Source organism: Pipra filicauda, unplaced genomic scaffold (genome assembly GCF_003945595.2).
Source record: "Pipra filicauda isolate LSUMZ 115617 unplaced genomic scaffold, ASM394559v2 scaffold83_size3615187_pilon, whole genome shotgun sequence".
NCBI lineage: Eukaryota > Metazoa > Chordata > Aves > Passeriformes > Pipridae > Pipra > Pipra filicauda.
The window spans coordinates 1,669,994-1,683,366 of record NW_024105020.1 but is presented as its reverse complement, the minus strand read 5'-3'; the positions used below and the strand labels follow the sequence as shown (position 1 = coordinate 1,683,366).

Sequence of the window (13,373 nt, the reverse complement as noted above, 5' to 3'; positions counted from 1 at the left end):
GTTGTTCTCAGCTGACTTTAATGAGAGCACAAACAAAGAAAAAAATGTGAAAGTATGCTTTTTTAGAAATATTTGCCTGGACTAATGCAGTGTTCCAAATTTTAACCAAGGGCAACAACAATATCAGAAAGTCAGGGATTAAGGTCCTAGAGATTAATATCAGTTATATCACTTAATTATATCAATTTGCTCAGGCTGATAATGTTGTTAGCTATCGGTATGTTTGTGTATGTCTAAATCTGTTTAAAAACCGAGATTATTTGAATCAGTGTTTTTGTACCTTTTGACTGAGAATGATCAGATTGGTCCTATTTCTCGTGATTTAATGTTTTATATCTATCATCCCACTGTACTAAAGATAATGCTTTATATCTTTGCAGGTGGAGTTATTAGTAAGGGAGGTTTGCTATTAAATGATCTAATAAAATAGAAAAACTCCCTGTAATATTTGTAAAGCAGTAGTGATGTGAAAAACAATTCCTCCTGCTTCTGAAAACACCTGTTGATTGTTACTAGTGGAGCCTATAAGGCACTCTTTCCCAAAAATTTCATGTTTGAAAGATTCTGTAAGGTCACAAGGTTGTGCAGTTTAGCTTAAATGGCTGAATTGGACCACGAGAAAAGATTGCCTTGCTGTGTCTGAAAATACAATTGTTGGAAATGCTTTTCTGCTTGCAGTACATGAAGAGCTTATTTGCTCATTACTTTTAAGTAATTTGAAATAAACACAGCACTATTATGGCCAGACAGGACAACTACTTTGCTCAAGAACAGCTCTTTCACAGCAGCCTCCTCCAGCACTTTGCCCATTAAGCCGTGTCAGTCTCTGAAGCTGGTTCCTTGCCAGAATCTTCCATCTTTTGCCTGTGTTTGACCTTCCTGGCTCTTGTTCAGGCTCTCCCTAGTCAGAGGTGCTGGCCAGAGGTGGTACCTTGAAAGGCTCCTGCTGAAGGACTTTTGTTCTATAAAGCTAAGAAGGTAGGGGGGGAGTGTTGCCTTTGGCTGCAAACAATGTCTTTGGCACAGACAGAGGTGAAGTAAATGTTGTGAATCTCTGCCTTTTCAGTGGTGTTGGTGACTAATTCACCTCTCTTGTTTAACACAGACCAGTATTTTCCTTCTGTTCCTTCTTGTTGTTTACGTACCTGAAGAACCCTTTCTTGTAGTTTTTAATATCTCTGGCCACTTTAAATTTGAGCTAAGCTTTTGTGTTTATAACTATATCTCTACACACCCTGGCAATACCCTTGGTCAGTCCTTTTTAAATAAGAAAGTATTGGAAACTGTTGTTTCACAGGCTTAAATATCTGGCAAATGTATTTTCCATTGTCATAATGTGAATATATTTTTATGTGTTATTAGAAAGGGTTGTTTGCTCACTCTGTAAGAATAGGTGCTTGTATTTCTGCATATACATATGTATTATGTGAAAAGAGGGATTTTATTATACTGTTACAAGAAAAAAGTAGCTTGTATTATTTAAATAGCCATGGTATTTGGTTTCAGCCTCACCTACAGGGCCTCTCTAAATAGTACTCTCTTACTGTCTGAATGGGCAAATCCACCTACTAACATATGGTCTTTCTCTTTTTATGCAGAGTGACCTTTGGTCATGCGGCATTACAGCCATAGAGATGGCAGAAGGAGCTCCCCGTAAGTGAAATGTGTGCTTCTCCAGGGGGCTGATTAAGACTGAGACATATACTTGGGTGATGCTGGTTGTAATCTAAGCCTAGTTTTGAGGTTTCTGAAAGTTTCCTCATGTTATTTCTGTTCTCTTTGGTTTTGCCTGCTCTATAAATATAAAATCCTGTAAATAGCAATGCTTTTGATAAAGATAGGATTGTGTTTAAGCACTACAGTGCAGACTGCAGTAATTTAATTTCTATAGTAGGAATATTTGGAAGCTAATCGAGTGTCTGACTTCCTTCCTATGGCTAGAATATTGTGTTTTGGAGTTGCGTCCCAATTTGTCTATGGCCTGGCCTGGAATACTGAAACCTCAGCTGGGGAGAGGGTCAGTGGGGCCTTGAGGAAACAGACTTTAATGAAAAGCACATCTGTAGCAATTGTTTCTGTGTTGACTTTGTGTCGGTCTGGATAATGCTAACATTGCTTCTCTTTTTGTTTCCACTCGTCAGCGGGTGGTGTTGGTCTTCCTTAGCAGTGTAAATCCATCTTCAACACAAAGCACTGAACTTAAGTATCCTTAAGCAGGGATCATTGTCACTTCATATGATATTTTTTGAGAGGGGAATCGGAAACCAAAAATGCACAACTTTCTAATAGGTTCTTTTCCTTTCACACAGTTCTTTTGGAATATCAAGGCAGCAGATATATGTGAGGAGGACAGAAACATTTGAAAAGAAAAGAAGTTAGGCATGATATTTTGGCTTTTAATGATAATTTTTATGAAAATTGCAAATTTTGAACTTGCAAATATGCTTACCCTCACCTTCAGTTGGAGCTCTGTATTTAAAAAATAATAACTTAAGGTACTTAAGAGTAAGTTAATTTTTTTTACACATAGAAAACTACCACCACACCAGAGCCCAACTGGAAACATCTGTCTTTGAAATAATCATGTTGAAATAAAGTACTGATATTTCCCGGCAAAAAAATGGTCATTTCATTATAGTTGCTGTCTGATTTTTGTTGTTGTTGACTTTAATGTAAGATTTATAAATCAAATCACAGTGCTCTTGTGTTGATTCATGTTTTAGGAAGTCTGATGGTTGGTTTTGGGTTTTTTCCCCCTTCCTAATTCATGTACATTTGCATGAATGCCCTTGTGAGAGCTGCTCCCAGGACACTTCAACCAGTGCTGTATGAAGTGTTTGAACTACCCCATGACCTCCTTTTTGCCATACCTTTTAGTTCATTGCATTGGGTTGCCTGGATGGCTTTCAATTAAAAGCTGTGTCTGTGGGCTTTGTAAGCCTAGAATTGGACAACAATTTTTTTTTATTTCCAAACCTAAGCAGAGTTTGACCCCTCTTTGTGTAAATGCACAAGAGGGTCATTTCAGAAGTAAGCAAAAATCCAATGTAAATGCTGAACAGCTCTTGTCCTCTGGCATGTAGGCCCTACCTCCTCCTCCAGTGGCAGCTGAAGAGTCCATCTTTAAGGTTGGTGTTCTGCTGGGATTGCAGACATCCAAGGGGCTTCTTTGTCAAGATTGTGGCCCCTTATTTTTGAATCCAGAATTCACTTTACATCAATTTGTTTCTCCTGAATTTCCATTGTGTGGAAAATGTCAGCTCTTCCTGCAGTGATCACTCAGGCTGAGACTGATGGTACAAGAGGTCAAACACAGGAAGATGGTTAAAACAGAAGATTTGCTCCTAGTGATCTTTTTTGGTCAACCTCTCTCCCTGCTCCCTTATTTTCCTGTTTGCTATGCTTATGGGACAGGAGGAAACGCTGTTGGGCAGAATTCCTGGGCTCCCACTAAATGTCCACTGAAAGCAACAGAACTTCTTTTGACAAAAGTTATGGGCTTGCATTTCGGTTCTGCAGGGAATCCTTTTTTGTGATACAGACCCTCTCGTGCTTTAAAACTTTCATGCCTTGAAGTAAAGAAAATACCTAAGTCGGGAGAGTAGAAGCGAGGCATCCTCCACAGTGGGAGCAAAGGGCAGGTGGAGGGAAGATTTTATGAAACAGTAACTGTCATTCTTCCCTTCTGCCATCATCATCTCCCAATGTTTTATTGACTGGAAAGTCAATAAAAAAGTTAGATGACTTGTGGCTAGAGGAGGGCCATGCTCAGATGTTCCCATCATGGTTAATTCTGAAGGTTAATCCGTGCTTCTGTCTCCTCTTTTTTGGGCTACCCTTGGCACACTGAGCTGTGGAACTCTTGTAATTTTGGGCTAATTCCATTTAGCTGTGTTGCTGTCTGCACCTGCTGCATGTACATTTGGGATGGTGGAAATGATTGTGGAAGCTGAAGTCATGGTATTGACAGAGAGCAACTAAACCGGTGTCTGTATATCTCTGTTTGGTTTTGTTTTCTTCCCTTCAGCACTTTGTGACATGCATCCCATGAGAGCTCTCTTTCTGATACCCAGGAACCCCCCACCACGGTTAAAATCCAAGAAATGGTATGTATTAGTTACATCTTGCTTGAAGCATTTTGTAGCATGATGTTTTCTTGTGTCACGTACAGTTTTGTGACCGCTTCCGCAGAACTACAAAGCAATTTAAGGTAGCAAAAATCGCTCTGTTATCTTTTGTGCCACTGAACCAAAGCATGAAATAAAATTCATGCGTTGTTTAGTTCTGTTTGTCTCAGAGAAATTTTATCTGGAATTGTGTGTGAAAATTGCTTCTTGACAGAGCAGAATCTGTATTAAGGTGACAAATGAATCGATATTTTAAAAAATAAACTCCTGCAGCACTCTTAATATACACTATGTTTTCTCAGATGTATCATAACACAGAAACAGAACAGTACTATAGCGTTCTAGTTGCTAAATAGAAAGGAGCTATTAAAACTAATGAAGGCTTTTACTATAATTATTGTAAATGGTTGGAATTGAGTGCATGCTTCTTGCCAACTGAGCAGAATCCATTAGTATCGGAGGATTTCCTCCCAGTTACTGGTTACAACTGGCACATATGAAAAAAAATACTCCCTAGAAAGAGGTTTCTTATAGATTGAATGTGATCACAGGATGCTGTGATCCTGTCAAAATAATGAAGTGGTTTGACTGCCAGTTCAGTATCAGCATAGTATAAACTTGGCTTGCTTGCTGGGATTGATCTTTACCTGGATTGACTTATTTATGCACTTGTACTGTTAAGGGGTGCTCCCTCTCGTATTTCCCTTCTACATGTATTAAAGGAATAGAGATGCATATACAGTATTTGCATAAGCCTTTCATTAACCTTTTTATGTAAAATAATAACACTTAAGGTGTGAGGAATAAAAAATCTAAACAACCAAGTAACCTTGAATTCAGCCTTTTTGATTACAGTAGGAAAGTGAACTGATGGATGGAAATCATTGTTTTCACACTTAACCATGTAGTGGAGATGTTTGCTCTCCAAGCACTGGCGCAGGTTGAGAGTACCTACCAATTACAAAGTGACTCTGATCAAAACCGGTGCTGTTGTGACTCAACTGTTCTGATAGTGTGCTCAGGGGCAGGTTATGAGAAAATGGGCCAAGTGATGAAAAAATCGTAGAATCATCATAGAATGATTGGGTCGGAAGTGACGTTAAAGATCATCTAGGTCCAAACCCTGCCATTGACAGGGATGCCACCCATGAGTTCAGGTAGCTCAGGACCACATCCAATCTGGCCTTGAACACTTCCAGGGATGGGGCATCCACAGCTTCTCTGGGCAGCCTGTTCCAGTGCCTCACTGCAGTTTTGAATATTTCCAATATTGTCATTTTGTAAGATGGCTTGTTGGTGACTTCTTAGTGGAGACGTCTTTCGAGAGTTCAAATGAAGTGCAAATTTAGGAAGGTGGTGCTTAGCTAACTCCTGTACCCTGTCACTATGATGTGTGTAGTTCACACTCTTAAATTGTGTCAGAGAGAATTTGACCCCAGGTGCATGAACAGACAACACTGATCAACATCCACCTGTTGTTCTGTAAGAATTTTTTTGTGTGACTCTTCAGGTAAAAAATAAAATAATCTTAAATTCTAGCAGACCTAACTAGGTGAGCCCAGGTGCATACAAGAGCAGTGAGGTGCTGCATGTGTTGGTAGTGGCAGACGCAGTTCTTCTGACTTCTGGCATGGCTGTCTGTAGCAGACGTTCCCTTAGATAGCATGGGCAGGTGAAGGCATACCAGAGCTGCCCTGCCTCTACTCCAAGCAAGCTGGAATTCTATCCAGTTCTGATCAAGAAGTAGCAGAGCTGGGTTTGCATGATTTACCTTCGCTAATAGATCCTGACTTTCAGAGTAATTATCCCTGTGAAAGAGGGCACATTACTATGAGGCTGTGCCTAAGCGCTGCAGGTATGTTCATGTTACCCTGTGTCCCTGCAGCCCTGTGCCCATTATGCTCAGCTTAGCTGGAACACACTCAACTTTGTTTAGGAGGTACACTTGCAGGCAGCACTTGTACTGTCCTCTGAGATGTGATGCTCTCTGAGGAAAGGAATTAGACTTTGAAGAAGAACATAACAAATGTTTCAGTTGAGTTTTACCTGTCACTTTGTTTTGTTTTTTCCTTCCTGCTTTCTCAGGTCAAAAAAGTTTTTCAGCTTTATAGAAGGTTGTCTAGTGAAGAATTACATGCAGCGACCTTCTACAGAACAACTGTTGAAACATCCCTTTATACGTGACCAACCAAATGAAAGGCAAGTCCGAATCCAGCTTAAAGACCATATAGACAGGACCAGAAAGAAGAGAGGAGAGAAAGGTATGCAGCTTATAAAAATCAAGTATTTCAACTTGTCAAAAATACATATTTTTGTCCTGCTTTGCATTCTAAATCCTCACCCCTAGAAAAGCTCCAAACAACCCAAGTCCTTAAAAGGTTCTTTTTTAATTCATAATTTGACTATCAGCAGGCTTCTGTGTTGTTCTGTCCTTTACAGAGGAAGTATCAATTTCAAGTGCTGTATTTTCCGATACATTGAGTTTACTCACTTCTGGGCCACTGCCTCTTCCATCCATACAAGTGTTAAATGGTATTTTTGAGGATATTGGCATATACGCATTTCCCATTTTTGATCGGCAGTTGTTTCATTTCCTGAAACAGTGCCATAAATCAGACTTGCATGAAATAACCCATCACAAGAGCTATGAAGCTAGTGTTTGGGGTAGCCTTTTCTCTTTATTCAGGTGCTGCTGAGGTGTCTTGTCTTACATATGAAACCTGGTGTCATTCAGGGAACTTGCTGGAAGTCTTCTGTGCTCCTTTACAAGTCTGGGAAGATGGGGTTGTATATATAGAATGAGTTCTAGGGTCTGTGATAGATCTTTTCACTGAAGGGGACAGGAAATGGTTCACTGAGGTGCTACTGCAACCCTCCACTGTCCTAAAATTAAAGATAAGTACTACCTAGGCCTTTGTTTCTTTCCTGTTAGATGAGACGGAGTATGAATATAGTGGAAGTGAGGAAGAAGAGGAGGAAGTGCCTGAACAAGAAGGAGAGCCAAGGTAATAACTGCTTTTGGGATGGCTCAGGGCAGTCCATGCCAAGTAAGTCTAAAGGTCTGTGATTATAAATCAGGAGCAAGCTAAATTTCTCTCTTATTAAGTGAATGCATAAGCCACACAAACCACCCAAAAAGTTTGAATACCTATGCCGTGACTGGTAAAGGCTTTAAAACTCCCCCTCCTATGGCTTAGAACCAACAAGCTCTGGATGGAGGGAGATTTATGGCAAATACGATTGATCAGGGTCTCCACAATGTCAGCATTGGTCCTTATTTTACTTGGCCTCATTTCGCACCTTCCACTGAGAGCATGTATTTAACATGCACCCAGTGTCTTTGCTTTGAAAGAAACAAGATAAAACTTTAACATCATGATATATTTTATTAAATATTTTAATAAAAATTTCCTGCTTGGAAAAGGTATGTAATGGCTCATCAGGCTCTTTTGTACTGGAGGCTTTAACTTCCTCTTGTTGCAGTTCCATTGTCAATGTGCCTGGAGAATCAACCCTCCGACGTGATTTCCTGAGACTGCAGCAGGAAAACAAGGAACGGTCTGAGGCCCTTCGGAGACAGCAGCTGCTGCAGGAGCAGCAGCTCCGTGAACAGGAGGAGTACAAGAGGCAGCTGCTGGCAGAGAGGCAAAAGCGCATCGAGCAGCAGAAGGAGCAAAGGAGGCGGCTAGAAGAGGTAGAAACAGGAGACTGGAGTCTGTGGGGCAGAAGCCCTTCTTCCACTTGTGTTTACCATTTCTACGCCCATTTAAAAAGAGTTCCCTGTAGCCCCAGCACATCTCAGGAAAGAAAGCAGCATGTGAAAATCCAACTGCAAACATAGAGCAAAGCACTTAAATCCATCACTGGCTACTTGAATATAAGCTGTCTTCCCAAGCATTTGAATATCCAGCAGCTCCACTGGAGGCAACAAGAGCCAGAGCTGGGTTGTTTGAAGGTGTTTTGTGTGGGAAGGCTGTGTCTTGGTCTCTGTTTAGACTTTAGGTAGCTGTAGAGAACAGGAGACATTAATTATTACCAGGTGAATTTTTTTTTCAAGAGTATTTCTGGGGAGTATGGGGGGCTATAACATGTCTCAAATTTCCCTTTAAAGCTTTCTCAAACATTTGTTTGGCATTTATTCTTGTAGGTAGAAACCTATTTTTTAATGTAAAACTCTCTCATGCGTATTAGCTTAATGACTAAAAGCCACCTAGATCATAGAATCATAGAATGATTTGGATTGGAAGGGGCCTTTAAAGGTACATTTATAAATATGTTTTATAAATCAGTGTTAAAATTATAATTCTGCAAGAACTGCAAATATATAAACCATCTTTTTGTGATACAGTAAGGAGGCAATTTCTATATACTACTGGAAGATAAAATGAATGTACATGTTCAGTATTGTTCTGTCATACTTTTCACCTCCTAAAGTCTCATGTGCATTTATATATATGTATGTAGATGGAATATGCAGTGTGAGCTTCGGAGGTAGGAGGATTTCAAAACAGCTCTTTAGGGCAGAGCTGGGTATGACACAGAGCTGAAGTGAAACCAATCTTCTGGCTCTTCAGGAAGTACAGGGTCAAATTCCAGTCGTCCTTAAATGACCTCTTGCTTGCATCTCTGTTTCAACCGTTCACTTAGCAATGATGGAAAAACTACACCCAGTCTGGTTTTCCAAATTCTGGTAATGTTTAATGAGGACGCAACCAGGACCAAATGTTGATTTGCATCCCATGATGCGTTTGCGTAACAAATAATACAAAGTTCCAAATAGCTTTCCAGGTCACATTATGCTCCTTATCCCTCTTTTTCAGTGTGCAAATGAGTTTAGTGCTTCCGTAAGGAGAGATTGGTAGCTAAGATTCAGCCACACATGAATCCAGGAGAAGAGGCAAGGGGGAGGCATATAAACTCCATTTCTCTTCTGTTTCTTCCCCACCCTTCTAAGAATGCCAAGATAAACATCGTAGCACTTCCAAGTGTTTTAGACTCTGTAGCAATTTTGTGGGGGGAGCAACTAATAAAAAAAGACACTAGAAAAATATGAAAATAAAATATTGATATTGACAAAGGTGGGCAAAAGTTGAGATACTGTTTAGCCTCTCAAATTTTTCTTAGTGTGGGAGTCAATGGTTTCACTTAAATGCCACTTTAATCTCTAAGGTTCTGCAGGCAGTATTTTTTTGTTGAAGAAGAGGATTACAATTAAATTATCTAGGTCATTTAACTTTAGTAATGAGTGCAACTCTTAAAATCTAGATTTTCTTTTTAAAAGAAAAAGTTTCCACTGCTGCTAGTAGTGGAAACAAAGCAGTGCACTGTTCTCCTTGCATGGATTGAACTTTTTGGGGAAGTTGCAGATATCATAACTTAATGAGCAACTAAAAAGAAAAGACAATTACCTGGAAGTTGTGTTTAATCAGTCCTGCTTTTTAAAATACAAAACAAAACTGACAGCTTCCACATCCACAAGACAGCACATAACTGAATATGGTTGCACAATAAACCATGTAAAATTTTTAAGATATAAGTTTTTTACCTTGTATTGATCTGTAACCTCTGCCTGGTTCCCCTGGAGGCATAAATATGAATGATGAGTTATAACGGTTTCCTTTTGCAGGTGAAGGAGTGGGCATATTGTTCTTAAAGTGAATTAAAAAAGGCCTCACATTTAGCTTTCACAAAAAAAACCATTTAGTTTGTTGGATCTTGTGTTGGAAAAATGTATGATCCCAAGTGATTTTTAACAAAATAGCAGCCAAAACAAGCTCTTTCATATGGGGGAAGGGTGGTAGACATATATTTAGATAAACATCAGTGTTGTGACACAATTGAAGGCCAAAATATTGGAATGTTGTCACTTTGTCCTCAACTCACTCCCCCTGTTTTGATGAAGCCAGTAAACAATGAAGAGCTTGGTAATGGGAGTTAAGATTAGTGTCAGGCGTCGAGTCTCAGGGCTTCCATAGCTTTGTTGATATTTTTACCAAGCCTTGCTTTCTTGTAATTTTTTTCTTGTGTAAAGTAAGTTTATGTTTGCATATACCCAGTTAATCTTCTTTGTTAGAATTTTATGTATTAGATAATCTTCCTGGACAAGTTGCATATACTTCCCCCCCTCCCTGCTTTCTATATTAAAATTGAGGGCTTGTTCTTACAATGCTGGCACAGAGCCTAGACAGTTTTGACCGAGACTGTAACAGGAACGGTGTTTAGGACATCTGCCAAAACTGTAATTCTCAGCAGTATTAGAGAAAAGATTACTTTTTAAAAGGCATATAGGTGACTTCTAAAACTTGTTGTTGCAGGAACCTTATAATTTGTGTGTTCCTGAGAAGGTGAAAATGATATGAGGTCAAAGTATAGGAAAGGACCTGAGACATTTTGGGATGGGTATTATTTGTCCTACGCTCAACCTTCCTTTAAGAGTCATATAAAGACTATCAACTGAAATGTTTCTACACCATTGCACGCAACATGAGGAACAAACAAGAGGAGCTCAAAGTTTTGACCCGGTCCCATAAATTTGACATCAATGGCATAAGTGAAACCTGATGGGATGAGTCCTATGACTGGAGTGCCCCGTTGGACAGTTACAGGCTCTTCAGGAGGGATATGCAGGGCAGAAGAGGCGGAGGGATGACACTGTATGTTATAGAAGGGTTAGAATGTATGGAGCTCACAGTTGGCAATGGAACAGTTGAGAGCCTCTGGGTAATAATCAAGGGGCAAACAAATGCGGATGTCATCGTGGGAGTCTGCTATAGGCCTCCCAGCCAGGACGCTGACAAATTATTCTTTGAGGAACTAAGGACACTTCCAAGTGAACTACCCTTGTCCTTATGGGGGATTTCAACTTACCAGAAGTTAACTGGGATCATCACACAGATGGTAGAACCCAGGCCAGAAGATTCCTAAAAACCTGGATGACGACTTACGGAACAGATCCTAAGGGAGCCGACTTGGAAAGATGCCCTACTTGATCTACTGCGTGTCAACAGAGTGCATCTTGTGAGCGAAGTTGAGATTGGTGGCCACAGTGACTATGAAGCAACTGAGTTTAAAATCTCTGTTGGCAGGAGGACAAGTGCCAGCAACACCTCAACTCTGAGCATGAGGAGAGCAGACTTCAGACTGCTCAGGGAATTAGTAAGTAAAGTCCCCCGGCAAAATGTTTTTGCAGGTGCTGGGGTCCGTCAGTGCTGGTCGGTTTACCTCCTAAGGGCACAGGAGCAGCAATTCCCGAATGTTGCAAGTCAAGCAGGTGAGGCAGAAGGCCGGCTTGACTGAACAGGGATATTCTCTGGAAATAAAGCAAAAAAGGAAGGTTTATGCCCAGTGGAAGCAAGGTGAAGTGACATGGGAAGAACACACAGATGCTTCTTGCTGCTGTAGGGAGAAAACTCATGCAGCCAAAGCTGAACTGGAGTTGAAGCTGACCAGAAATGTGGGGGCCAATAAAAGGAATTTTTTCAAATACATTAATGGCAATAGACTGTATATAAATATCATTGGCCCACTGCAGGATGAGGATGGTCATCTCACAAACAGGGACAGAGACAAGGCAGAGGTGTTTAATGCTTTCTTTGCCTCTGTCTTCAACACAGATAATGGACCAAGGGGGTCTCAGTACCATGAGCTGGAAGACCATGACTGCCAGAATGATCAGTTCCCAGTTGACCCTAAAATTGTGTGATCTACTGCTCCAGCTGCATCCCTACAAATCTGTGGGGTCTGATGGGGTTCACCCAAGAATCCTCAAAGAGCTGACTGTTGTCACCACAAAACCTCTCCAGATGATTTTTGAGCAGTCTTGGGAATCCAGACAGGTCCCAGCTGACTGGAAGTTGGCGAACACTGTCCCGATTTTCAAGAATGACCAAGAAGGAGGACCATGGAAACTGCAGGCCTGTTAGACTCACTTCAGTGCCTGGTAAAGTTATGGAGAAGATTATTCTAGGAAGTATTGAAGAACACCAGAAAACCAACACAGTCACTGGTCACAGCCAGCATGGCTTCATTTGAGGAAAGTCCTGCTTATCAAACCCGATTTCCTTTTATGACAAGGTAACCCACCTAGTTGATCAAGGGAAGCCAGTCGATGTAATCTTTTTGGATTTCAGTAAAGCTTTTGATACCGTCTCTCACAGGATCCTTCTGAACAAAGTGTCCATCACACAGCTGGACAAACACATCATGTAGCGGGTGAGCAATTTGCTCATGGGTGGAGCACAGAGGGTAATAGTGAATGGGGTAACATCAGACTGGTGACCTGGGGTTCCACAGGGCTCCGTCTTAGGCCCTCTGCTTTTCAGCATCTTCATGAATGACTGGGTTACAGGACTGGAAGGGATACTAAGCAAGTTTGCAGATGACACAAAACTCAGAGGAACTGTTGACTCCCTCGAAGGCAGGGAGGCCCTGCAGAGAGACCTCATCAAATTAGAGGACTGGGCAATCACCAACCATATGAAGTTCAACAAGGGGAAGTGTTGGATTCTGCACCAGGATGGGGCAACCCTGGCTGTACATACAGCCTGGGGAATGAGGTGCTGGAAAGCAGTGCCGTGGAAAGGGAGCTTGGGGTCCTGGTCGATGGCAAGTTGGATATGAGTCAGCAGTGCCCTGGCAGCCAGGAGGGTCAACCATGTCCTGGGGGACATCAGCCAAAGCATCACCAGCCAGTTGAGGGAGGTGATTGTCCAGTTCTGCTCTGCACTGGTGCAGCCTCACCTGGAATATTGTGTGCGGTTTCGGAAACTTCAATGCAAGAAATATATAAAGCTATTAGAGAGGGTCCCAAGAAGGGCAATGAAGATGGTGAAGGACCTCGATGGGAAGCCATATGAGGAGCAGCTGAGGTCACTTGGTGTGTTCATGTTGGAGAAGAGCAGACGGAGGGGAGACCTCATTGCAGTCTACAACTTCCTTGTGTGGGGAAGAAGAGGGGCAGACACTGATCTCTTCTCTGTGGTGACTAGTGACAGAACCTGAAGGAATGGCCTGAAATTGTGTCAGGGGAGGTTTAGGTTGGATATTAGAAAAAAGTTTTTCACTGAGAGGGTGGTTGGGCACTGGAACAGGCTCCTCAGGGAAGTGGTCACAGCACCAAGCCTGACAGAGTTCAGGAATTTGTTTGGATGATACTCTCAGGCACATGGTGTGACTCTTGGGGATGGTCCTGTGCAGGGCCAGGAGTTGGACTTGATGATCCTTGTGGATCCCTTCCAACTCAGCATA

At 41.4% G+C, this 13,373-nt stretch overlaps 1 protein-coding gene and 1 long non-coding RNA gene across 9 annotated transcripts in view; one reads left to right on the top strand and one right to left on the bottom strand.

The window, feature by feature from the left end:
* MAP4K4 (mitogen-activated protein kinase kinase kinase kinase 4) overlaps positions 1–13,373 on the top strand; it is a 169,635-nt gene that overhangs the window by 111,458 nt on the left and 44,804 nt on the right. For all 8 annotated transcript variants that reach the window (XM_039390576.1, XM_027718065.2, XM_027718071.2 and 5 more), the window contains exons 8-12: positions 1,599–1,653; positions 4,028–4,106; positions 6,213–6,388; positions 7,060–7,132; positions 7,611–7,821. In XM_039390576.1, coding sequence (XP_039246510.1) covers positions 1,599–1,653; positions 4,028–4,106; positions 6,213–6,388; positions 7,060–7,132; positions 7,611–7,821 — 594 coding nt within the window. The remainder of the gene's footprint in view (positions 1–1,598; positions 1,654–4,027; positions 4,107–6,212; positions 6,389–7,059; positions 7,133–7,610; positions 7,822–13,373) is intronic.
* Positions 7,494–10,786, bottom strand: LOC113986398. Its single transcript, XR_003540154.2, has 3 exons — positions 10,685–10,786; positions 9,673–9,705; positions 7,494–8,133 (listed from the first exon to the last, which is right to left on the bottom strand). It is a non-coding gene; the product is annotated as an uncharacterized LOC113986398 (long non-coding RNA).